Source organism: Mytilus galloprovincialis, chromosome 3 (assembly GCF_965363235.1).
Source record: "Mytilus galloprovincialis chromosome 3, xbMytGall1.hap1.1, whole genome shotgun sequence".
Classification (NCBI taxonomy): domain Eukaryota; kingdom Metazoa; phylum Mollusca; class Bivalvia; order Mytilida; family Mytilidae; genus Mytilus; species Mytilus galloprovincialis.
The window spans coordinates 60213017-60238531 of NC_134840.1; the positions used below are offsets into that span (position 1 = coordinate 60213017).

Below are 25515 nucleotides of genomic sequence, written 5' to 3' on the forward strand. Positions count from 1 at the left end.
ACAGCTAGTGACCCAAATGTAAGTTTTTTGCTTTATATACAGCCATGCAACCGTATAAAGCATCGGGTAGAATTTTTCAAGCATGTTATTTACTTTAAATATCGTTAATTTGGCAAAAGGTACCGGCAAATGCTTTTATTTTCGTGAGAATGAAATTCTTCCGCCATAATGATTGTTGAATAAAAGAACACAATCGGTCTTGATTTTCAATCATGTCAGGCAGTTTTTAACCAATTTAATCATAAAAATATTGATTAAAATGAGCAAATTTATGTGGTTGCAAGGGGCCTTGGTGGCCTAATTGTTTAAGAGGACCTAGGAAGTCGAACTGTTGTGAGTTCAAATGTCAAACCTAGCAGGTGCGCTCGACTCAACTTTTTTTTACTTTGTACAGTATACCACCAAAAGTATTTGTCACCTACGTTGATTTTTTTTCGCTTTATATAATCATTTCAAATAAAAACACATTTGAAAAAAAGAAGGAATTTCTGGTTGGATTTTTACAAATAATGTTTTGAAGGATGCAGATTTGTCTTAAAAAGAATATATGTTTATTTCATATAAGTTACAATCAAGGGTAAAGTTCATGCCCCCAAACAGCAAAACATATCATACCGAAGTTATAAACATTTTAATATAGATAAATTCAACACAGATCTAAAGCAAATAAAAATGCCACTTACAGAAAATGTCACCAATTCTGAACAGTTAAATCAGGCATACAATGAATTTGTACGGATACATTCACAAATATTCTAAATAAACATGGACCAATCAAAACAAGACAACCGAGAAAACAACCATCACCGTACATAAATAATATCAGAATATCGCAAACACAAGCTGTACACACAATTTACAAAGCATAAAGATCCAAAAACATGGGGGAAATATAGAAAACAGCGAAACCTTGTTACAAAACATACAAAAATATTCATAAAAAATTATTTTTTAGAACGCTGTTCAGGTGGGGCAAAAAAATAGTAACTTTTGGACAACTATAAAGCCGTTTTTCTAAAAAAAAAAATTGTCACTCAGGGGAACAAAACATTGATTTAATGTGAAAACAACAAAATCATAAACAACACCAAAGATGTTTCAGAACACTTTAACACATTCTTTTCGACAGTTACAGGCACGATTGGTAGTGATGTGATATACGACCCGCTAACTCATGTCAGTATCTTGAAAATAAATGATAAAAACTGCAATAACACAAAATTTGATTTTCAGAAAACAACAATAGAAAAAGTAGAAAAAATAATTAACAAAATTAATATTAAAAAGGGGGTCTCATTTGGGGGTTCTGATCCCGGATCCCGCTTACTGTTTTGTCGCGGATTCCCGTATCCCGCTTACACTATGTACGTAAGCAATTCTTATTTTTTGGTAATTTCCCGTGTCCCTCAAGACTTCATTTCCCGTTTCACGGCACAATAATTTAACTTTCACGAGTCACGCTTACAAAAAATCGACAATCCCGCGTCACGCTTTAACCCCGGCAATGTGATCTAATAAAAAAAGCTACTGGAGTAGATGGCATACCAGAAAAGGTAGTAAAACATTGTAAACCGATAATCGTGCCACAGTTAATAACACTTATAAATCTATCCGTAGAAACTGGAGTATTTCCTGATAGACTCAAATAGGCTCAAGTAACACCACTGCACAAGAAAAACAACCAATTTGACAAAGCTAATTATAGGCCTGTCAGAGTTTTTTCATTTTTTTTCTAAAATTTATGAAAAGGTTTTTGTAATCCAACTCGGTAACTTAGTTTTTTTGAAATAATTGTTATCCCTATTTGTGTGTTTTAGACGTGGCCATGGGTGACAGTCCACACTGTTACGACTGCTAGAATATTGGCCTACAGCATTATATTAAAACAAGTATATAGCTGCTGTTTTAAAGGACCTCTCAAAGGCTTTTGATTGCCTACAACATGAAATTCTGCTTGATAAATTATCAGCATATGGTGTCTCTGTTCATTCTATTTCACTACTCAAATCTGACTTGGCAAACAGGAAAAAACAAATTAAAATAAATAGTATTCTTAGCAGTTGGACTGGCATTCATAAGGGCTTCCCAAGGGTTCTATCTTGGGGCCCCTACTATTCAATGTTTTTATCAATGTTATATTCTAATTTATAAAAAATGGAAATCTGTATAATTATGCAGACGACAATACATTATCTTGATGTTTTGATTTCTACGTTAGAATCTGAATCACTCTTGAAAGAAAAAACTTATTGACTTGTTAAAAATAAATAAAATGCAGACAAACCCTGACAAATTTCACAGTTTGGTAAGAAAAGTTTTAAATTTGCAGCTGTCAGTCTGTGGAACAGCCTACCTGACCATTTCAGGACTGAAAACAGTTTTTTCTCAATTTACTGAGAGCCTTATACAGTTTTGGAATTGGTTAAAATGTTGTTGTTCTGCATGTAGATAAGCTTTTTCATATTTTATAAGTTGCTCTAACATGTTAGTATTCTTTAAATGTTTGCATGTGTGCTATATTTTTATTTGTGCTTAAATTTAGTTGTGCTTTAGCGTTGGCTTGTTTAGATATGTACTTTAGAAGTGCTTTGCATGTATTTCAATATGCCTGTGCTGTTATATATCTTGTCTGCATGCTGTGTGTTTTAATATTGTGTTTATGTTATTTTATTTTCGGTCAAAAGCTCTTAAGAGCTTATGTTTGTATTGTTAAATGTTAACCGAATCAAAATAAAACTTTCGTATATTTCGTTTTTCCTATTAGTCAAAATCATGTCTGTGGTGTCGTTTGTTTTTGTTTTGTATTTTATCTTTGTGTGAAAACGTATTTGTTTTTGGTTTAAATATTAAAAAAGCAAATTTTCTGAACAGAAAATTATATTTGTGTTTATCTCTTCAACGCTAAACTGAAAAAGCTCGACATGAAACAATGATACAACCGAATAAACAAATAAACATGTGACAATTTGGTGTGTTTCATTTCGCCTTAACAGTGAATTCCAGGTGAAAAAGGTAAAAAATATACTAAGGCCAGCTGGGAATTGAACTAAGGCGAAATGTGAATTTAGATAAAAATATTAAATAAACAAATTAAACCTATGTGTTTTTATAGTAATTTAAACAACATGTAATTAGGGAATTGTTTCTCTTGAATTATTAAAAGATGAGCCACTCTTTAAAGAATTATTCAAAAAGTGAGACATAGGTAAGACACACCAAAAAAAAAAAAAAAAAAAAAACCAAAAAAAAAACACTTTTAAAAGTATACCAAGGCAGATTTTGATATTTAAATAACAAATATCAAACATAATTGCAATACAAACAAAGAATAACTTAATTCCATTGTTTTCACAAGTTCCCTTTTCGCATTGGTTAATTCTTTTTAACCTGAAAATTTGTACAGAGGTGAAATGGGATTTATTTTATATAATAATTTGGCAGCTAAGACTTATTCTCATTTCGCCTTAGCTGTCAAAATTATTATATAAAATAAATCCAATTTCACCCCAGAAATGACTTCAAATATTTTTCCGAAAAAAACTTAATTATTTTAAATGAAATAACAAGGATTTGTGTAGTACAATAAACACATTCTTTGAAATAGTTTGTGAAAATCTCAAGTGATGAATACATAATATGGTCACACATGGGAAAATTATATGATCTAACACTATATATCTGTTCCTGGTCACACTCTGCTGTAGTATGTATCGATTTAAATTTTTTAATATTATTTGAATTTCAATTATACGAAAAGAATATGTTCTCATGTTTTTAATTTCCCATGCCTTCTTTTATCTTTTAAACAGTAAAAACAAGACGACCATTTAGGCGCCCGTTTGTTTCCTCTTTCAGTTCAGAAAATAAACGGTTTAGAGTTGTATTTTAGACCGCACAAATTGTGACGTTTTACACATCGGGTTGCAGACAGGTAAAGAGCAATTGTTACATAAGTGGTTGAGCAGTATTAGGCCGTACTTGTCTTTTATCCAGGTAGTAAATCAAGTTTTAAGAATATTAACTCATCATAAGTATGAACATCTCAAACAAAAATCACAGGCACTTGTGTTTATCCATGGAAAGACCAACTGTAATAGGAAAGCAATTTATGATTATTGCTTAAAACTTTACAGTTTTTACACACTTCTTAGTTATATTAAATTTTTCTAGCCTTACCGGACGCAATTACGACCGGACGAAATTACGACTGGACGCAATTACAAACGATTTTTAATGTTTGCCCTCTTATATATTTATGCATGATAATTAATAAATGTTTCTATTAAAAAACCCAGTACATTTCTTGTGTTTTCAGGAAAAAAAAGTTCATGCGCAGTTGGTTAATGTTGCAGACGATGAAAAATTCAAATTCGTAAATGTCAAAATAATGACTCCTTCTCTTAGAAATTATATGAATAAAGCACACAAGCTAGTGCAAATTGCCTTCTTTTGTCATTTTATAGATAGAAAAATATCTCCTGAATATGTTCATTAAATTATGCGTGATGCCTTTATCTTGCAAAAATAATTAAAAAATGAACGTTTTCTCACACTCTGGTGATCCTGAGCATTGTCAGAAGAAAATAGTATATTCATTGAAAGTCCCGAGAACTCTGAAAGTAAAGGTTAAATATATATTAAAATCATAGGTTCACTATCTAAAAGGAGAATTCAGTGCTTCTTAGACGAAAGAACTTGCACATAAAAAAAATCTGAAATATTTCCTTTTCAAAGAAAATTTTTGTCACTAATTTCGTCTGCAACTACCACTACTGCTGAAGAATTTGAAGTAAAATACCATATTATGCTTCTTATTTTCTTAGGAAATGTGTTTAAGATAAGATTAATGTATGTTTCATAAATTTAGATCGTTGTCATTGATTTCTTCTGCCAGATATATAAATATAGTGCTGTTCATAATTGCTTCCATATTGGGCTTGCTAGACCCATAAAACCAGGTTATGAAAATCTTACTTAAGTATCCCAACGTAAATAGAAAATTATGTGTGTTATGATTTAAAATGAAAAGCCTTCATACATCTTTAATTCTATGGTACACACAATTCAAGAAAAGTATTCCCTAAAGAAAAAAAGATAAATTAAGTTCAAAAATCGTTCGTAATTGTGTCCAGTGAGGCTAAAGATCTGTATACTTTTTGGTGATGATTCAAAAGTTTATTTTTGAGTTATTAGAGTATTTTGTAAAAAAACAGGAGGAGGGTTTTTTCACATGTCGCGCTGATCTCAAAAAGTATTTATGATTATTTCTTAAAACTTTACACACTTCTTAGTTATATTAATCTAAAGATCTGTATACTTTTTGGTGATGATCCAAAATTTTATTTTTGAGCTATTTAGTATTTTGTTAAAAAAGGGGAGGGGTTTTTCCACATGTCACACGGATCTCAAAAGCATTTTATTATTATTGCTCAAAAATTGACACACTGTCACTTCTTAGTTATGTTAATTTTAGGATCTGTCTACTTTTTGGTGATGATTCAAAATTTAGTTTTAGAGTTATTGAGGTTTTTTTTAAAAAGGGGGTTTTTCACATGTCAGGCTGTATGTCAGAAACTATATGATTATTGCATAAAAATTCACACACAAAACGACGAGCGTATCATGTGCTCATGAGGCAGCTGTTTATTATTGTTGTTTGTAGCAATCTTATTTAAATTTTCATTTTGGATAATTTCTGTGTCCAGTGCAGAGCGATTTTCTTATAATTTGGGCAGCCTTAGAGACTAGTCAAGGCACAGAACGAAGAGGCCAATTTTATTTTGCCCTCTTTGTTTTCCAAAATCTGTTATTTTATTGTCCCTCCCCCTTCCCACAATCAACTGACTAAACGACTGGTTGCAAGGGATATATATTATTATCATGTAACCAAAATAAGTCATGTTTATTTTTTTATAGACAATAGACAATATTTATTACCACAAACACATTTACATGTACATTAAATGGTTATGGCATACAGTATTAAGACAATATTTATATAAAGTAGGTGTACTAAAAATATAAATATATTATTATCAAAGAGTATGCGATAACTATGTGATAAGAAACAATATGCCAGATGACATTCCAAGATGAGGGGTCAGTAGAAGTCATTGGCTTATTTCATGGAGATATAATTATTCGAACTTCTGATTTTAAATATTTGAATTTCAAGTTATAATTGGTGCAATTCTTATGACCATGATCATGATGATCAATTGATAAGAGCTGAAGGTAAAAGAATTTTTTCTTATTATCTTTTTTCTTTTTTTAACACGTTTAGAAATTCAAACAAACTATCCTGAATAGAACAAAGAAGGTAAAAATAAATTATTCACCTTGATTACAATGAAAAGTGGTCAGTTTAATTAATTACTGACACAATTAACCTGAGGACAATTAGTTTGAAAATCTTATGTCATAAGATCAAAATTCATCTTAATTGGATTCAAAATCAATTGCTTTGTCAAAACATGCCAAATTAAAACTAATACTTCACTGCATATATATTGATGTACAACAGAACAATACTGCACAAAAGATAAGATCATCATGGCTGCAAGAACAAGTATGAACATTTTAAGCAGAAAGTCTTTTTCTGGGAATTGTATCAAAATGTTCTTATTCATAAATTCTTTAAAATACTTGTTTATCTTTTAAAAATTCACTACAAGCTATAGCATAGCTACTAAATGTAAAAAAAAAGTTGAAGGGTTATAAAACCGCTTTCTAGTGCAGTTGTCTTATGGTGTTACGGTTACAGGTTAATTGTAATACAACTGCTCTAGAGTTCAGATCATCATGGCTGCAAGAACAAGTATGAACAATTGGTAGATTTAGCAATAATCACTTATTAAGGAAAAGTTTACATTGATTTGTATGAAATGTTGATTTTTTAGTAAATAAAGTAAAAGTTGTTACTATTTCAATTCTCAATTATAGTAATTTATTTTGTAGCTAGAAGATCTGTTAAAAAAGAAATCATGTCTATATACAGAAGTACTGTTTGGTTTGTGAAAGGACTGAAAGAATATACTAAGTATGTATGAGAATTTGTAAATTGAATCAAGACTAATACTTTAATGAACATATTGGTTTTGTGTAAATTACATGAAAAAGAAATGACATAGCTTAAATAATATTGGTAAACAATGAAAGATGTTAATACTAACTTAACATGTCTGATTGTAATATTTTCAAAACTTTAAAGCAAAGAGGTCAGCATTTGGTTTTTGCAACTATCATATTTGTACTGAAAGGAAGATGTCAGGATTCCAAAGAAATATACCATAGATTAAAAAAATTGCAACAGATTTTTTTCTGAAAACTGAAAAGATTTTTAGACAAATATCCCCTTAGTAATTCAAAGATTAAACATATTTGGTTGTTATTAATTTGTATGGCCCCGCAACGAAGTTGTCGGTGCCATATCAGTGGCGTAGCCAGGGTAAATTGGATGTGGATGCCTGAACTCTTTTGGAACCTTTTTATGCAGAAAATTATATTTTTTCGGTCTTTTTCTTCAGTTTTCTCTCCCGACCATAGATAACCCTATAATTTAACCAAATCTTTAAAACATGGATCGTACCATTATTTATTTTATTCCGTATTTTAAATACAAACACAAAGAAGACTGGAAATTAAAAAAAGCAAAGCAATTTCAATATTACCAACAATTCATATATGTCCAGTTACATTTTGATTGTTTTCTCGAAACTACCATCATTCAATTCATAAATATATTTAATGTAAAAGTTTCTCTACCAAACCTATATTTGACAGCTCAAAACATGTCCAATACAGTACACTAAGTTGCACTTCTGTTTACAGAATTTGGGAATAAAAGGCCGGGTGAACGATACCAGATAGACATTCAAACTTATAGATCGAAAAAAAACCTGACAATGGCCATGGCTAATAAACAGCAGTGCCACGAGCGCATGATACGACCGTCGCGTTTTCAATAAAACTCGAAAAGGGCTACCGGTAAAAGGGCTTACGTCAGTTCATATAAACAATTATCCAAAGTTTTATGCAAATTGGTTAATGCCAGACATGTTGACGACGGACAGACAGGCGAGGACGGACGGATGGACAGACAACGATACACCATAATATGTACCCGTAACGGTTAACGGCCGTACAATACTAAATATAAACAAAAAATGACAAACAGACAAATAACAGTCTAACAAGACACAACATGAAAAAAACTAAAGACTAAGCAACACGAACCCCACCAAAACTGCATGGGTGTGATCTCAGGTGCTCCAGTAGAGTAAATAAATCCTGCTCCACATGTGGCACCCGTCGTTTTGCTCTTATTATCACATGAGAGCATCAAATGTTATGGCAATCAAGAATGCCGCGACGACATTGTTTGTGCGTAATTGTACAAATTTTATATATATATCTGGTAAAATTTAAGAGGCATATTTTATTGAAAGTAAAATTTAATAATTGTACCTAGATGGAAACGGGTATTTAAAAGCCCAGGAATGATCACACTATGTCACATATTGAGTTTTAATCATTTCATCTTTCATGTCGCAGGAAGCGATATCAGGATATGGTGGTTTATTTGATGGTAATATTGCTGCTGCGTCAGATGTAGAGGCCATCGCTCCGGTTAGCTCAATTTCAGACGAACCTTTTCCGCGGGTCTGCGAATCAGCATCCTCTGTGCTTGCCGTAACCGACGACGTAGGTTTTTTACGAAAAAAATCGAGAACACTTTTCTGCGACTTATCTATCTTGTTTACATAAACTAACTGAAGATCGAATACGGACCGACCATGCACATGCTTCAGAAATTATCTTGCGTTTTCCTTACATCATTACCTGTTACACTCTGAGTTGATCGGCTAGTACATGCGATCATGTGCAATTAGCAAAGCCCTATAAAAATATTTTTTTATTATTATTTTTTTGTTGTTGTCAAAATGATGTGGATACTTGAGCATCTGAGCATACATGCAAGCTACGCCACTGCATATAGTTTTACCCTTGTCCGAAATTCCGTCATTCTGTCATTCCGCAACAAACCATTATACAGAGTTTTTTTCTAAATGCCTTCAGATATTGGGCTGATTTTTGGTATGTGACTTAACCATGATGAGTTACAGATCAAGTTTAAGTTTCGTTCTGCTCCACTAATTGTGCCGAAATTGCAGACTTTGGACTTTGAGAAATTGTTGAAAATCACAGTTATACAGGCCATGTGAGCTTTTCTCATCACTTGGCGTCCGTCGTCGTCGTCTGTCCTCGTTAACAATTTTTCAAACATCTTCTCCTCTGAAACTACTGAATGGATTTGAATGAAACTTAAAATGATTGTTCCTTAGATTATCCTGCACAAAGTGTGTGCTTCGATTTTTGATCCGTCAAAAAAACATGGCCGCCGTTACTTAAAATAGAACATAGGGGTCAAATGCAGTTTTTGGCTTATATCTCAAAAACGGAAGCATTTAGAGCAAATCTGACAGGGGGTAAAAATGTTCATTAGGTCAAGATCTATCAGCCCAGAAATTTTCAGATGAATCAAACAAACCATTGTTGGGTTGCTGCCACTTAATTGGTAATTTTAAGGAAATTTTGCAGTTTTTGGTCATTATCTTGAATATTATTATAGATGAAGATAAACTGTAAACAGCAAAAATGATCAGCAAAGTAAGATCTACAAATAGGTTAATATGACCAAAATTGTCAATTGACCCCTTAAGGGGTAAATGTCCTTTAATGACAATTTTTCACAATTTGTTCATCATATTTGCTAACTTTAAAAAATCTTCTCCTCTGAAACTACTGAATGGATTTGGATGAAACTTAGCATGATAGTTCCTTAGATTATCCTGCACAAAGTGTGTGCTTCGATTTTTGATACGTCAAAAAACATGGCCGCCCTTACTTTAAATAGAACATAGGGGTCAAATGCAGTTTTTGGCTTATATCTCAAAAACGAAAGCATTTAGAGCAAATCTGACAGGGGTAAAAATGTTCATTAGGTCAAGATCTATCAGCCCTGAAATTTTCAGACGAATCAAACAAACCATTGTTGGGTTGCTGCCACTTAATTGGTAATTTTAAGGAAATTTTGCAGTTTTTGGTCATTATCTTGAATATCATTATAGATAAAGATAAACTGTAAACAGCAAAAATGATCAGCAAAGTAAGATCTACAAATAGGTTAATATGACCAAAATTGTCAATTGACCCCTTAAGGGGTAAATGTCCTTTAATGACAATTTTTCACAATTTGTTCATCATATTTGCTAACTTTAAAAAATCTTCTCCTCTGAAACTACTGAATGGATTTGGATGAAACTTAGCATGATAATTCCTTAGATTATCCTGCACAAAGTGTGTGCTTCGATTTTTGATCCGTCAAAAAACATGGCCGCCCTTACTTTAAATAGAACATAGGGGTCAAATGCAGTTTTTGGCTTATATCTCAAAAATGAAAGCATTTAGAGCAAATCTGACATGGGGTAAAAATGTTCATTAGGTCAAGATCTATCAGCCCTGAAATTTTCAGACGAATCAAACAAACCATTGTTGGGTTGCTGCCACTTAATTGGTAATTTTAAGGAAATTTTGCAGTTTTTGGTCATTATCTTGAATATCATTATAGATAAAGATAAACTGTAAACAGCAAAAATGATCAGCAAAGTAAGATCTACAAATAAGTTAAATATGACCAAAATTGTCAATTGACCCCTTAACCCTCTCCCTTTCACACCGGTACAGCTTACCGGTGAAACCAATTTCAAGATTTTTTTGGGACATTTAGACATGTTTAATCGCCATTTGCTGACGTACAGATGTGGTTAAGGGCTCAAATTAATCCTCAGATAACCAGCAATGCGATTTAATGTGCATCAAACCTCTATCATTATTAGTTAATAAACAAGTCGCCCCTTACTGATGTGTAATTTTTCTGTAAAAACCATTTATTTTTCTTCGAATTTTGAGGGATATTCTCAAATAGAAGTGCAAAGAAAACTGCTCTTTTAAGAGGATTTATGTCTTTTTTCAATAACTGTGCAGTGAGTTTTTGGAGAATAGTATTAAACTAATAGTTCTAACTTGTACACTAGTTGCAAATGTAATTTTTAGTGTAGCAGCGCAATCACAAACTTGAATTACGCTAAAAATCTGAAGTCATTTCTTAAAGATATTATGAGAAAAGAGACAAAACCCGCTAAAATATTCTGAATTTTTTTGGCAAAGTTGAAATAGATGTAACAAAACATGGTTTCGTAAGTGTTGCGGTATACTAAAGTTGAAAACACTTTTGTTTGAATGAAGAAACATGTATATTTCAATGAAAAAATGACAGTTTAAAGAGTGGATTCCTCCTAGATTTGCGTAAAAATCATGCATTTGGCAACAAAAAATTATCATCTGAACACATAATTCCAAAAAGAAAACAAACTGGGTGAGAATCTTTATATTATTTTTGTTTTCCTTTCTTTCGTAGTAGTAGACTTAAGTACTTAAATTTCGATAAATTCACTACAATGTCAGTGGCGCAGGGGTACGCTGTTCTATCCCAAGGCGCTAAGATTGAGAGTTCGAATCTCACTGCCGGAGTTGGAAAAACAATTTCCTATATTAAATGTAACTTAACTTAACTTTACTTTCAATTTCAAAAAGGAAACCTACGAATATTTTTTTAAAAGAATGTGTGTGCAAAATTACCCCCCCCCCCCTTTTTTTACCCCTTTTGCTTCATCGGGCTCGGTATAGGGTGTCCCAGATCGAGCTAGCATTGGTAATTCAATGAATTTTCCCTTGTAAAAACAAAGTTTAGGTTGCTGATTGATTGAAAACGAATTAGACAAATAACTAGGGTCCAAGTTTGAAATCGGACAAAAAGAGCGTCTAAAATCAATTATTTTGAATGTTACGGACATCGATATTTCAAGGCCTATAGCACGTTATGCGTCTATTTATACCACTATGATAACTTATATGGCTTCAACAGACTCGAGGCATTGTGTTTCCATCAAAACCTGACCCTATTAGCCCACCAATATGTCTCTGCACGACTTTTTGCCCAAGGATTTCGTATTTTTTCACTTTTTCTCCAACAGTCACGTGACTTTTGGAAATATACCACGTGACCAAAAAATGACGAATTATCGTCAAACTTTATTTTTTGAAATATTTTACCAATTATCTTTCATTTGAGCCCAACATGGCATGTGTATGACCATTGATGCGAATTCTGTATTCATTTAAACTTCGATAATGTATTTTCGATAAGTAAAGGTCTAAAATGCATGAAAGGGAAAGGGTTAAGCCAATTAAGCCAATTAATTAACCCTCTCCCTTTCACACCGGTACAGCTTACCGGTGAAACCAATTTCAAGATTTTTTTGGGACATTTAGACATGTTTAATCGCCATTTGCTGACGTACAGATGTGGTTAAGGGCTCAAATTAATCCTCAGATAACCAGCAATGCGATTTAATGTGCATCAAACCTCTATCATTATTAGTTAATAAACAAGTCGCCCCTTACTGATGTGTAATTTTTCTGTAAAAACCATTTATTTTTCTTCGAATTTTGAGGGATATTCTCAAATAGAAGTGCAAAGAAAACTGCTCTTTTAAGAGGATTTATGTCTTTTTTCAATAACTGTGCAGTGAGTTTTTGGAGAATAGTATTACACTAATAGTTCTAACTTGTACACTAGTTGCAAATGTAATTTTTAGTGTAGCAGCGCAATCACAAACTTGAATTACGCTAAAAATCTGAAGTCATTTCTTAAAGATATTATGAGAAAAGAGACAAAACCCGCTAAAATATTCTGAATTTTTTTGGCAAAGTTGAAATAGATGTAACAAAACATGGTTTCGTAAGTGTTGCGGTATACTAAAGTTGAAAACACTTTTGTTTGAATGAAGAAACATGTATATTTCAATGAAAAAATGACAGTTTAAAGAGTGGATTCCTCCTATATTTGCGTAAAAATCATGCATTTGGCAACAAGAAATTATCATCTGAACACATAATTCCAAAAAGAAAACAAACTGGGTGAGAATCTTTATATTATTTTTGTTTTCCTTTCTTTCGTAGTAGTAGACTTAAGTACTTAAATTTCGATAAATTCACTACAATGTCAGTGGCGCAGGGGTACGCTGTTCTATCCCAAGGCGCTAAGATTGAGAGTTCGAATCTCACTGCCGGAGTTGGAAAAACAATTTCCTATATTAAATGTAACTTAACTTAACTTTACTTTCAATTTCAAAAAGGAAACCTACGAATATTTTTTTAAAAGAATGTGTGTGCAAAATTGCCCCCCCCCCCTTTTTTTACCCCTTTTGCTTCATCGGGCTCGGTATAGGGTGTCCCAGATCGAGCTAGCATTGGTAATTCAATGAATTTTCCCTTGTAAAAACAAAGTTTAGGTTGCTGATTGATTGAAAACGAATTAGACAAATAACTAGGGTCCAAGTTTGAAATTGGACAAAAAGAGCGTCTAAAATCAATTATTTTGAATGTTACGGACATCGATATTTCAAGGCCTATAGCATGTTATGCGTCTATTTATACCACTATGATAACTTATATGGCTTCAACAGACTCGAGGCATTGTGTTTCCATCAAAACCTGACCCTATTAGCCCACCAATATGTCTCTGCACGACTTTTTGCCCAAGGATTTCGTATTTTTTCACTTTTTCTCCAACAGTCACGTGACTTTTGGAAATATACCACGTGACCAAAAAATGACGAATTATCGTCAAACTTTATTTTTTGAAATATTTTACCAATTATCTTTCATTTGAGCCCAACATGGCATGTGTATGACCATTGATGCGAATTCTGTATTCATTTAAACTTCGATAATGTATTTTCGATAAGTAAAGGTCTAAAATGCATGAAAGGGAAAGGGTTAAGGGGTTATTGTCCTTTAATTTTTTCACAATTTGTTCATCATATTTGCTAACTTTAAAAAATCTTCTCCTCTAAAACTACTCAACCAAATTCAACCAAACTTCATTTGAATGATCAGTAGGGTGTATAAAATAAAGTTTGTGTTTTATTTTCTATTTCGTCAAAAAACATGGCCGAAGGCATTGTTTACCAGGTGAGCGATTCAGGCTCTTGAGAGCCTCTTGTTGATATATGAGTTAACCATGATGAGTTACAGATCAATTATAAGTTTTGTTCTGCTTTGCTAATTTTTGCTGAAATTACGGACTTTGGACTTTGATAAATTATTGAAAATCATAGTTATACGGATTTTTTTTCTATACCCCTCCAGATTTTGAGCTGACTTTTGATATGTGAGACTACCATCATGTTTGTGTCCACATGTGTTATTGAAATTGCAGATTTTTCAACTTTTTGGGACGGGGTCATTCGTGTCGCTTTGACACATCTAGTTCTTCTGAGGTTTACCTAAGATATTGTACATACAATGTTTATGTAATTTGGTTTCTCACTGTAGATGTAAATACATTTGAAAGTTTTTCCAGGAATAGAAACCTAAGTAAAGAAGCAAAGAATGCACATAAAGACTTTATTCAACTGTCAACACTTCCATTGACAATCATATTGAAATAGGTATACTGTATCTCTTTTGTTTGATCTGTAGTATGGTTATAGATTAATTCTGTAGTTATAGAAAGTGTTCATTCATCAGAGAATTTCTGGTAGTTATACTGTGTATTACAATTTCTTGTCTGTTCTTCATCTTTATACTTTGATAGGCTTAATTTACATTTCTTATACTTTATTTTTCAGACAAGGATACCTAAATGCTAGTAGAAGTTTCCGACCAAATGACCTTGATGTAGATGTCACTGGTAAAAGTTTTATGATAACAGGAGCTAACAGTGGGATAGGGAAATGTTCTGCTCTAGCCATTGCTAAAAAAGGTTAGTTGCAGAGATTAAGGACACTTTTTTACTTGAAAAGTGAAATGATATAACAAAATTATATTCAACAATACTTCAGAATTATTTCTGCAAAGTTTTGGATTTAACGACCTAGTTATCAATGAGAAACTGAAAATTCATAAAAAAATGCCAAGAGAGATAATATTGTACAGCCTGATTCAGCCTTTATAGCCAGATCAAGTTATATGAGCCAAAGCTGTAAATATACTGAACATGTATAATGATACAAGGTATACAACAATGAAACAGCTAAAATAGAATAAAGAGGAAGTATATATAGTATGTTTTGGGATAGATGTTAGGAAAATGTTGTTATGAGATTATTATTGAAACATCAACAAAAAGCTTCCAAGGCTCTTTTCCTACAATTAAGGATGTACACCTCTGAGGAGCCCAAAATTTCTAGAATTAAACTTTTTTTCTAAACCTGATTTTTGGGTTGATATGACTGTAAACAAATAATTGGTAAATAAAAAATCGTATGGTGGTGCACTTCTTTTTCTGCTACGGCCCCTTGAAAGTACATTTTGTACACAATTTTGATGATTTCGCATCAATTTTTACCCATTTTTGGGCTATTATCGTGAAAAAAATCACAGTTACACAATTAAACTTTTTTCATACTCTCAATAAAGAACAAAATGCATATTATTTCAACTTCGATGTTATAAATGATTGGAAAAAATACATATCTAAGAAATTTGAAAAGAAAAAGTTATATGGGATATACATGTTTCTGGTAAAATCATTTTTTGTACCTCTCACCCATTTTCTCAAAATTTTGGCTTAAAAGACTGACTAAATTAGTAATAAAATTTTGTTACTCAAAAACTACCTATTGGATATACACAATTTTTTTTCACAGAGTAATGTTTGATTATGATATTTATCAAATTCATTGCTATATTCCACTTGTACTCGATGTTTTGGAAATAATTTCAGAACGAGATTTCAATGAGACTGAATGAGACTGAAACATCAGAAGAATACATCCTTAAGTTGAAAATACTGGTAGATTTTTTTGTTTTTGCATAATTTAAATTTTCTGTTTCAGGTGGGATAGTTCATATGGTGTGTAGAGACTCAATAAGAGGAGAAGATGCCAGAAAAGAAATAACAGACACAACAGGAAACCAGGTAAGATTGCACATGTTTGTAAAGGGGTTGGCAGTTGACTTATAACAAAGAAGACATTCATAAGGTTTAAAAGTGTTTCTTGTTTCTCAATTATTATATAGATTAGACCCTTGATTTTGCTGTTAGCATGGTTTTACAATAGATATTTTTGGGCCCTTTATAGCTTGTTTTTTAGTGTGAGCCAAGGCTTGGTGTTGAAGACCGTTCTTTTACCTATTATGGTTTTTCTTTTACAAATTGTGACTTGGATGGAGAGATGTCTCATTGGCACTCATACCACATCTTCGTATATCTTATCTAATGAATCTTACTAACTAATGTCTGGTCCCTTTTGTAATTTGAGCAATTGTTATATGTTTAAACTCAACAATTATATCAAATGGAAATTATGTACCTGTAGTCAGAAGAACAGTTAAATGTTAAAAAATGTGAAAAGTTACCTACTATTTGAATATAAATTAATGTTGTTGTTTTTTTCTTTTCTTTTAGAATGTATTCTTACATCTTCTGGACATGTCCAAGCCAAAAGATATTGCAAAATTTGCTGCAGACTTTGAAACCTCTGGAAAAAACTTAGATGTTTTGGTAAGGAATAATGATATACAGTTGTTTCTTTATACTTTCCAATACATTTATTTGATTTTGAGTTCTGCAAACAATACAGATATTGTTTTAATTGGCACCAAATAGTGTCACCTCTGTGCATTTGTACAGTTTTTTTGATACAGTAAATTTCCAAAATTATTGCTAACATGTATATACTTTTATTGCAATTTTTTTGGTATTGAACAAAGGGAGATTTCAGAAAAAGATCTGCATACAGATACAAGTATGTGAAGTTTTACTATGGCAACATTTATTCAGTCTCATAACTCACATCAATAAAACCTCACAAAAATTTGTGAATTAATGGTAGTCAGTTTTATTAGTATTTCACTAGAGGGCAGGGTGTTGACCATCTATACAGTAAGCAGACCAATAAGCCTTTATCACATACCAAATGTAAAGAGAACTTACCCTATTAATAGGAGGTGATGCAAACAAGACTAAAGTATATACCTTTAAACAGATAAACGTCATCTATCTCCATAAAATTTTGGCTTGTGATGATCTCTTTCTGTTTATAAATTTAATTTATTTTGATTGACTCTTATGTTCTACGTATTTATTTTACAGATAAATAATGCAGGCTGTATGGTCATTGTAAGAGAGTTAACAGATGATGGACTGGAGAAAAATTTTGCTACGAATACCTTAGGTTTGTATTAAATTTCACCAAAACAGCATCATCTTTATTTTGAAAGATAAACTTTTTATTTTATGTATAACAGAAATATACTTTTTTTTCATTTTAAAGGTATACACCTATTTTTCTTGCATAAAAGAAAGCAAACTGATTTTAAACATTTTAGAAAAGAAGAAAAAGAAAAATTTCTTTCTCAATCTAAATTTTAGGTTCATGTCATTTTACTCTTTATAACACCAACTGTATTATGTACTTTTCAATTTCAGGGGCACATGTTTTAACAACCTCACTGTTATCTGTGCTGAACAAAGCTGAAAAACCAAGAGTGGTACGTAGCTATTAAATTTACCATTTTGATGAGGTTTTCCAGATTTATTTTTTTTACAGCAGTGCACCGTAGATGCCACAGAACTTTAAAGATAATATAACATGCAAGGATTTCTAAAATACTGTAAATCTAGATATTAATGTGTGCATATTTTATCGCTAATTCTAACATGAGGTCCTTCAAACGCTTTGAGTACACACCCTATTAATATATGAATATTGCTTGGGCTGTTACGATCCTACTACCACGTCATATGTTTTTTAGCTCACCTGGCCCGAAGGGCCAAGTGAGCTTTTCTCATCACTTGGCGTCCGTCGTCCGTCGTCGTCCGTCGTCCGTCGTCCGTCGTCGTCGTCGTCGTCCGTCGTCGTTAACTTTTACAAAAATCTTCTCCTCTGAAACTACTGGGCCAAATCAAACCAAACTTGGCCACAATCATCATTGGGGTATCTAGTTTAAAAAATGTGTGGCGTGACCCGGTCAACCAACCAAGATGGCCGCCACGGCTAAAAATAGAACATAGGGGTAAAATGCAGTTTTTGGCTTATAACTCAAAAACCAAAGCATTTAGAGCAAATCTGACATGGGGTAAAAATGTTTATCAGGTCAAGATCTATCTGCCCTGAAATTTTCAGATGAATCGGTCAATCGGTTGTTGGGTTGCTGCCCCTGAATTGGTAATTTTGAAGAAATTTTGCTGTTTTTGGTTATTATCTTGAATATTATTATAGTTAGAGATAAACTGTAAACAGCAATAATGTTCAGCAAAGTAAGATCTACAAATAAGTCAACATGACCAAAATGGTCAGTTGACCCGTTTAGGAGTTATTGCCCTTTATAGTCAATTTTTAACCATTTTTCGTTAATTAAAGTAATCTTTTACAAAAATCTTCTCCTCTGAAACTACTTGGCCAAATTAATCCAAACTTGGCCACAATTATCTTTGGGGTATCTAGTTTAAAAAATGTGTGGCGTGACCTGGTCAACCAACCAAGATGGCCGCCACGGCTAAAAATAGAACAAAGGGGTAAAATGCAGTTTTTGGCTTATAACTCAAAAACCAAAGCATTTTGAGGAAATCTGACATGGGGATAAAAATGTTTATCAGGTCAAAATCTATCTGCCTTTAAATTTTCAGATGAATCGGTCAATCGGTTGTTGGGTTGCTGCCCCTGAATTGGTAATTTTGAGGAAATTTTGCTGTTTTTGGTTATTATCTTGAATATTATTATAGATAGAGATAAACTGTAAACAGCAATAATGTTCAGCAAAGTAAGATCTACAAATAAGTCAACATGACCAAAATGGTCAGTTGACCCGTTTAGGAGTTATTGCCCTTTATAGTCAATTTTTAACCATTTTTCGTAAATTAAAGTAATCTTTTACAAAAATCTTCTCCTCTGAAACTACTTGGCCAAATTAATCCAAACTTGGCCACAATCATCTTTGGGGTATCTAGTTTAAAAAAGGTGTGGCGTGACCTGGTCAACCAACCAAGATGGCCGCCACCGCTAAAAATAGAACATAGGGGTAAAATGCAGTTTTTGGCTTATAACTCAAAAACCAAAGCATTTTGAGGAAATCTGACAGGGGATAAAAATGTTTATCAGGTCAAGAACTATCTGCCCTGAAATTTTCAGATGAATCGGTCAATCGGTTGTTGGGTTGCTGCCCCTGAATTGGTAATTTTGAAGAAATTTTGCTGTTTTTGGTTATTATCTTGAATATTATTATAGTTAGAGATAAACTGTAAACAGCAATAATGTTCAGCAAAGTAAGATCTACAAATAAGTCAACATGACCTAAATGGTCAATTGACCCCTTAAGGAGTTATTGCCCTTTATAGTCAATTTTTAACAATTTTCATTAATTTGGTAAATTTATGTAAATTTTTACCAAATATAGTTCTCTGTTACTAATGGGCAAAGTTCATGATAGATATAATTGTAAGAAGCAAAATCGTTCAGTAAAGTAAGAACTTCAAACACATCACCATCACCAAAATACAATTTTGTCATGAATCCATTTGTGTCCTTTGTTTAATATGCACATAGACCAAGGTGAGCGACACAGGCTCTTTAGAGCCTCTAGTTTATGAATGAGCTACCTGATGTCATAGAACTATGACGTCAGAATATAAGCATTTTACAGGAAAATACTCGCTTGTGAAACCGAAAAATCATCACAAACAAGGAAACGTAAACAAACGGTGCTAAAATGTGTTATATAAGCCATTGTTTGTATACTTATAGGACATTTAAGTACAATTGTCATTTAGATTCATCCAAACCTATCTAAATATTTCATTGTAAACATTTTAAAATCACTAATTCAGTTTGCTCTGTTCTTTTACATCAATTTAATAGCGCATTTATTTTTTGGAGCGGCAAATAATGCCTTCACCTAGAGCACTTCGATTCAAAACAGTTGCCTTATTTGTCCTATTAGAATCGAAATATATCCCGATTTTACCACGGGTTGTCCCTTTATGCCGATATTTTACACCTTGCTTTCGCTCAGGGTAAAATATTTGTCATAAAGGGCCAATCCGTGGTAAAATCACTATATATTAAAGCCCCCATGCATTATTTCTTAATCCTTAACTTTTGGCAAAAATATGAAATCTAATTAACGTGATTGCAAAATTTTTAATCACTACTGAAATTATAAATGTTTTTATTATTGTGAAGCTGATACCTTTTGACATTTTCCCCATTAAGAAAAGATTATAATTATTTTTGAATTTACAATAGTCAGCTAGTAAGCATACAGTTCTGAAAGCAAATTTACTAAAATATATTTGTTTTTCTTGCTGCAACCAATTCAGTGTTATGCTTAAGCTCTAGAGTTAAAATTGTTCTCTAGGTTTTACTAAAATAAACTAGTGATTAAGTATGGGATGTGCTCCCACCTAGTGAATTATTATTTAACATTTGCAGTCATTTGTTCTTGAAATTTAACATAATTTGTGTAATTTGGACATCATTTTCTACTATCAATCATGTATCCTATTGAAAATGGATACATATTTGAAGGTACAAAGTTAAAGGCAAGTATCTGTCAGACGGCTCTTATAGTCTTATGCAGTTCTTCATACGGTAATATGAAACAAAAACAGTAAATATGATACAAAAACATATGTAACAAGATATATTTCAAAACCAAAAATACTGTATTACAATTTACACAATTAATTTGTGTAATTGAATTGAAAATACATTAAAAGAGCTGAATTGCTGAACACAATACCTGGATTAATGGTTTAGATTTTACTTGTTAAAATAATGCCAAAAAATTGTTTCTTTCTTAATGTGGCTTAATTTGCATGAAGATTTTTTAACTTTGAAATTTTTACCAAATAAAAAAAATTATCTATGATTTTGATGTTTTTATTAATTTAATTGTCTATATGAGACTTACAATACAAGAGAATATTCATATATGCATTTGTTTTTGTATAGATATTGGTAACATCTGGTGGAATGTTAGTGCAGAAGTTAGATCTAAAGGACTTACAGTTTGAAAAGATGTATCCATTTGATGGTACCATGGCTTATGCACAGAATAAACGACAACAAGTTATTATGACAGAACAGTATGCTAAAAACTATCCTAATATACACTGTTCATGTATGCATCCAGGATGGGCTGATACTCCAGGTAATATACATCTTATTGGAAATTACTGCTACCATATATGTGAATTTAACTTACTTTCAAAGTAAAAAAAAAGAAGGTATTTCTATCTCTGTGGCATTCTTTTAACTAACCAAAAGTAGTGGAGAAGGAAAGTTTAAAAAAAAAAATTTAAATGTAAATTTCTTGAAGGGTTACTTATGTAAAACTAGTATGTACAGTTCAAATGAGTCCGTCCAAAATTGACTAGGATTGTCAGTATTCCTACTGAAGTCTGTAGTTCTCTCTAGACACACCTACTCCCCTACTAATAAAAACTGAATGAAACGAAATAGCATAATAGTGCTGAAAGTGGTGTTAAACACCAATCAATCGATTAATCAATCAAATGAGTCCCAGTAAGATAATCCTATATAATCTCTACCAATAAACCTTAGTCATATAAGGTTTGATTTGAGAATGAACACTAGATAATTTCTAAATTTACCTGAACAGTGCAGAAATGCAAACTTGTTAAGTGAATGAGATTTCTGTGAACAATGTTACCAAGAAGTTGTTCACATTATGTAAGAGTTGTTTAGAGTTGAAGCTGTAATTTTAAAATAATTTCTTTTATAGCTGTAAGAATGTCCATGCCAAGTTTTCATGCTAAGATGAAGGACAGATTAAGGACACCAGAACAAGGTGCAGATACACTTCTATGGTTAGCTATATCAGATGCAGCACTTCAACAACCTAGTGGATTATTTTTTCAAGGTAGGAAAATTGTTCTGTTCATTACAAAAATAAGAAGTTGTGGTATGATTGCCAATGAGACAACAATCCACCAGAGACCAAATGACATAGAAGTTTACAACTATATCTCATTGTATAGTCTTCAACAATGAACAAAATCTATATCGCTTAGTCAGCATTTTAGTCCTGAAACGACAAATCTAAAACAATTCAAACAAGGAAAACTTTTTTATGTACCACTCAATAACAGGCTCCTATTTAGTTTCTTACTTACTTCTGTCATAGTTTAAGTTTTTTTGGGAAAGGTGGATAATCGTTTGAGTGAAATATAAATAGCTGACATATACAGTCGACTGTCATTGTTGACAATTAGTTGCCTATTAATTCCACATAAGTCAAATTATTTTGCTATCCTTACGTTGAAACTCAGTCACTAGAATATGATGTATAATTAGACCAACAAGTTTAACCTCATGGAAATTTGAGATGTCTCCCCTTTGGTTTATTTAATATCAGCTCACACAATGGTTAACTTAAAAATGTATCACTTCCCTATTGTTTTCAAGATTAAGAAACTGTAAATTAACAAAAAGTTTGTTGTATTTGCACCGATTTTAAGATGAGCTCATGTCATATTTTTTGTCATTATATGGAAATAATGTTTGTAATTTGCAAGAGTTTAAAAATAAAACAAATTTGTAGACATAAGGAAGTTAATATATCACTGTCTGTATTCATTTTTTTGTAGGTTTGTGCTTTTCTTTATCATGTATTTTTTCTCTTCTGTTAAGTTCTTACTCTAACATACATTTAATTGTTTTACAGATCGTACATCAGTATCAAAACATCTACCATTAGCATGGTCCAAATCTACAAAACAAGAAGATGAACAACTTATGTCTGCCTTAAATGATTTATCAAAACAGTATTCTACACTTTCATAATATTTTATATTTTTAAATTGTGAATCAGTGTATTGACCTGTTGTATTAATTGTTACCTGTTTTAATTATGAATGACAATATTTATTACATCTTAATATAGAAAGAACTTTTACTGTGATTAAACTTTAAACATTTGATTTACAAAGTTGATCTACATTTTAATTACTAAAAAGCATTATATCATATCACACTTTTTTCATGAATTTAAGTTATGGTCAAATTTTAAAAACTGATTTTAAAGTTGACATTATCTTATATGTCTCTCTTTTCATGATATGAATTGAATATGATTAGTTTTAACATGCATCCATGTATTAGTAAAAAAGATTAATGTTATATTAACATTTAAATTTGACATTTTTCTCGTAATTTTATAGCGGCAATATTTTATATAGATAAGTATTTTATCAATTTTAGAATCATTGTGACAATCTTTATATCTTTATATGTTTAAGGTTTTTTTAATAGTAATTTATCGAACCACATTGATTGCAATATGTTTTCTTTATCAAATCATACAACTTAAGGTCATATTGCAGTTTATGGATGGTTTTTAGTCTAGAATGACATCAAATATTTGTTGTATTATACTTAAATGCTACAAGTTTTCAAACAAAATGGTAGGATTGGATTTTACCAAGCATTTTTAGAAAATCAAGAGCAATTTTGTTCTGGGTTGGTGCTTTTATTATTTTTACCTACCTCAATTGTTTTTAATTGGTTTATATTTAATGTCATGATTGATGTTTATAATTGTATGCTATTAATTGTTTTATCGCTCTTTTTATATTTATTAAATGTTATTAAATTATAACATATGTTGTATAAAGATTATAATAAACAGCTGAAAGCACTTTATTCTTTTACTAGTTATTTAACTACATGATGTTGAAAACAGGCTTATGTCTCATAAATTTATTCTTCTTTAAATCTTGCAGGTTTGATAAAGCAATTGACTGTGTGTGTCTTGTTTTGTTTAAACTACTACTCCAGTAGAAATTCCTTTGATATGTGAAAGAAACTTAAGAGGGCTTCTTGAAGTATTAGATGTTTGCCAATGGACATTAAGCAACCGATACCAATCGGTAAATTTCTACTGGATATCACTTAATTTAAGACAATCTCTGCTAAAAGTAAGAAGCACAACCAGATATTCAGTATTTGGTTTCAGTTATATTTTTTAAGATATTGTTGGACAAAACAGATGTTATAATTTTTCTAAGAAAGAATTTTTGATCTTCAAAATTGTATACCATCCAGCAATAACACAAGAATTGGCATCATTTTGATACCCAGACTTAAATATTCAGTCAACAAGCTGTGAATGATTATTAGGGCCCCGCCGACGGCGGGTCGCCCTATAGTGATCAGTCTGTCCGTCCGTCCGTCCGTCTGTCCGTCCGTCCGTCTGTCTGTCCGTCCGTCCGTCCGTCCGTCCGTCCGTAACACTTTCGTGTCCGCTCCATATCTAGAGAACCGTTATGATTTCATACTTAATACTTAACATGATTATTAACCAACACCAGAGGGTGTGTCATGTTGTATGTACAACTTCCTAGGTCAAAGGTCAAGGTCAAAAACTTTGGTTTCAGTTGACAACCCCGTGTCCTGTGGTGAAGATCGTGTCCGCTCCATATCTAGATAACCATTATGATTTCAAAGTTTATACTTGACATCCATTTTAACAACCACCAGAGGGTGTGTCATGATGTATGTACAACTTCCTAGGTCAAAGGTCAAGGTCAAAAACTTTGGTTTCGAGTTGACAATCCTGTGTCCTGTGGTGAAGATCGTGTCCGCTCCATATCTAGATAATCGTTATGATTTCAAAGTATATACTTGTCATACATTTTAACCACCACCAGAGGGCGTGTCATGATGTATGTACAACTTCCTAGGTCAAAGGTCAACGTCAAAAAAACTTTGGTTTCAGTTGACAACCCTGTGTCCTGTGGTGAAGATTGTGTCCGCTCTATATCTTGAAAACCGTTATGATTTCAAATATTATACTTGACATCTATTTTAACCAACACCAGAGGGTGTGTCATGATATATGTACCACTTCCTAGGTCAAAGGTCTGTCTGTCTGTTGGTCTGTCCATCGCTAACAAATTTGATCCACATTATATTTTGAGAGGACAGCTGTTATTATTTCATACTTTATACCTGACAAACATTTTCAACTTAACATATATATTAACCAACACAAGAGAATGTGTCATAATGTATGCATCCTAGGTCTAAGATCAGTCTGTCGGTCTGTCCATCTGTTCGTTGTTCTTAACAAATTGTGTCCGCTCTACCTCTCGAGAACCATTAATATTTCATACTTTATACTTGGTGGGTCATAATATATTGAAGGCATAATTCTAAAAATATGTGACAAATATCAATTGGGCAGCACCTTTAAACATATTGTTCAAACATCAATCCATATATCCAGAAGTCACCTTAGAGTAGTAATCAATGAGTTCACATCATGCACTCATATCACTATTATACTATGAAAGTAAGATGAGAATATTTATCAGTTTTAACTTAAAATCTTAGATCAAAATCACACATGAGACTATGTAAT

At 32.1% G+C, this 25515-nt stretch overlaps 1 protein-coding gene across 6 annotated transcripts; it reads left to right on the top strand.

The window, feature by feature from the left end:
- Window positions 1–3890: 3890 nt before the first annotated feature.
- Window positions 3891–23791, top strand: LOC143068515 (dehydrogenase/reductase SDR family member 12-like). Of its 6 annotated transcripts, none has more exons than XM_076242633.1 (10): window positions 3891–3993; window positions 6958–7039; window positions 14757–14890; window positions 15966–16048; window positions 16538–16633; window positions 17225–17306; window positions 17561–17622; window positions 21084–21282; window positions 21877–22014; window positions 22819–23791. In XM_076242633.1, the coding sequence occupies exons 2-10, from the start codon at window positions 6984–6986 to the stop codon at window positions 22935–22937; spliced, it is 969 nt and encodes a 322-aa protein (XP_076098748.1). In that variant the 5' UTR covers window positions 3891–3993; window positions 6958–6983; the 3' UTR covers window positions 22938–23791. The 6 variants fall into 6 exon arrangements, with proteins under 6 accessions (XP_076098748.1, XP_076098750.1, XP_076098747.1 ...); XM_076242635.1 differs by having other exon boundaries at window positions 3892–3931; XM_076242632.1 differs by having other exon boundaries at window positions 3895–4031.
- Window positions 23792–25515: the final 1724 nt, after the last annotated feature.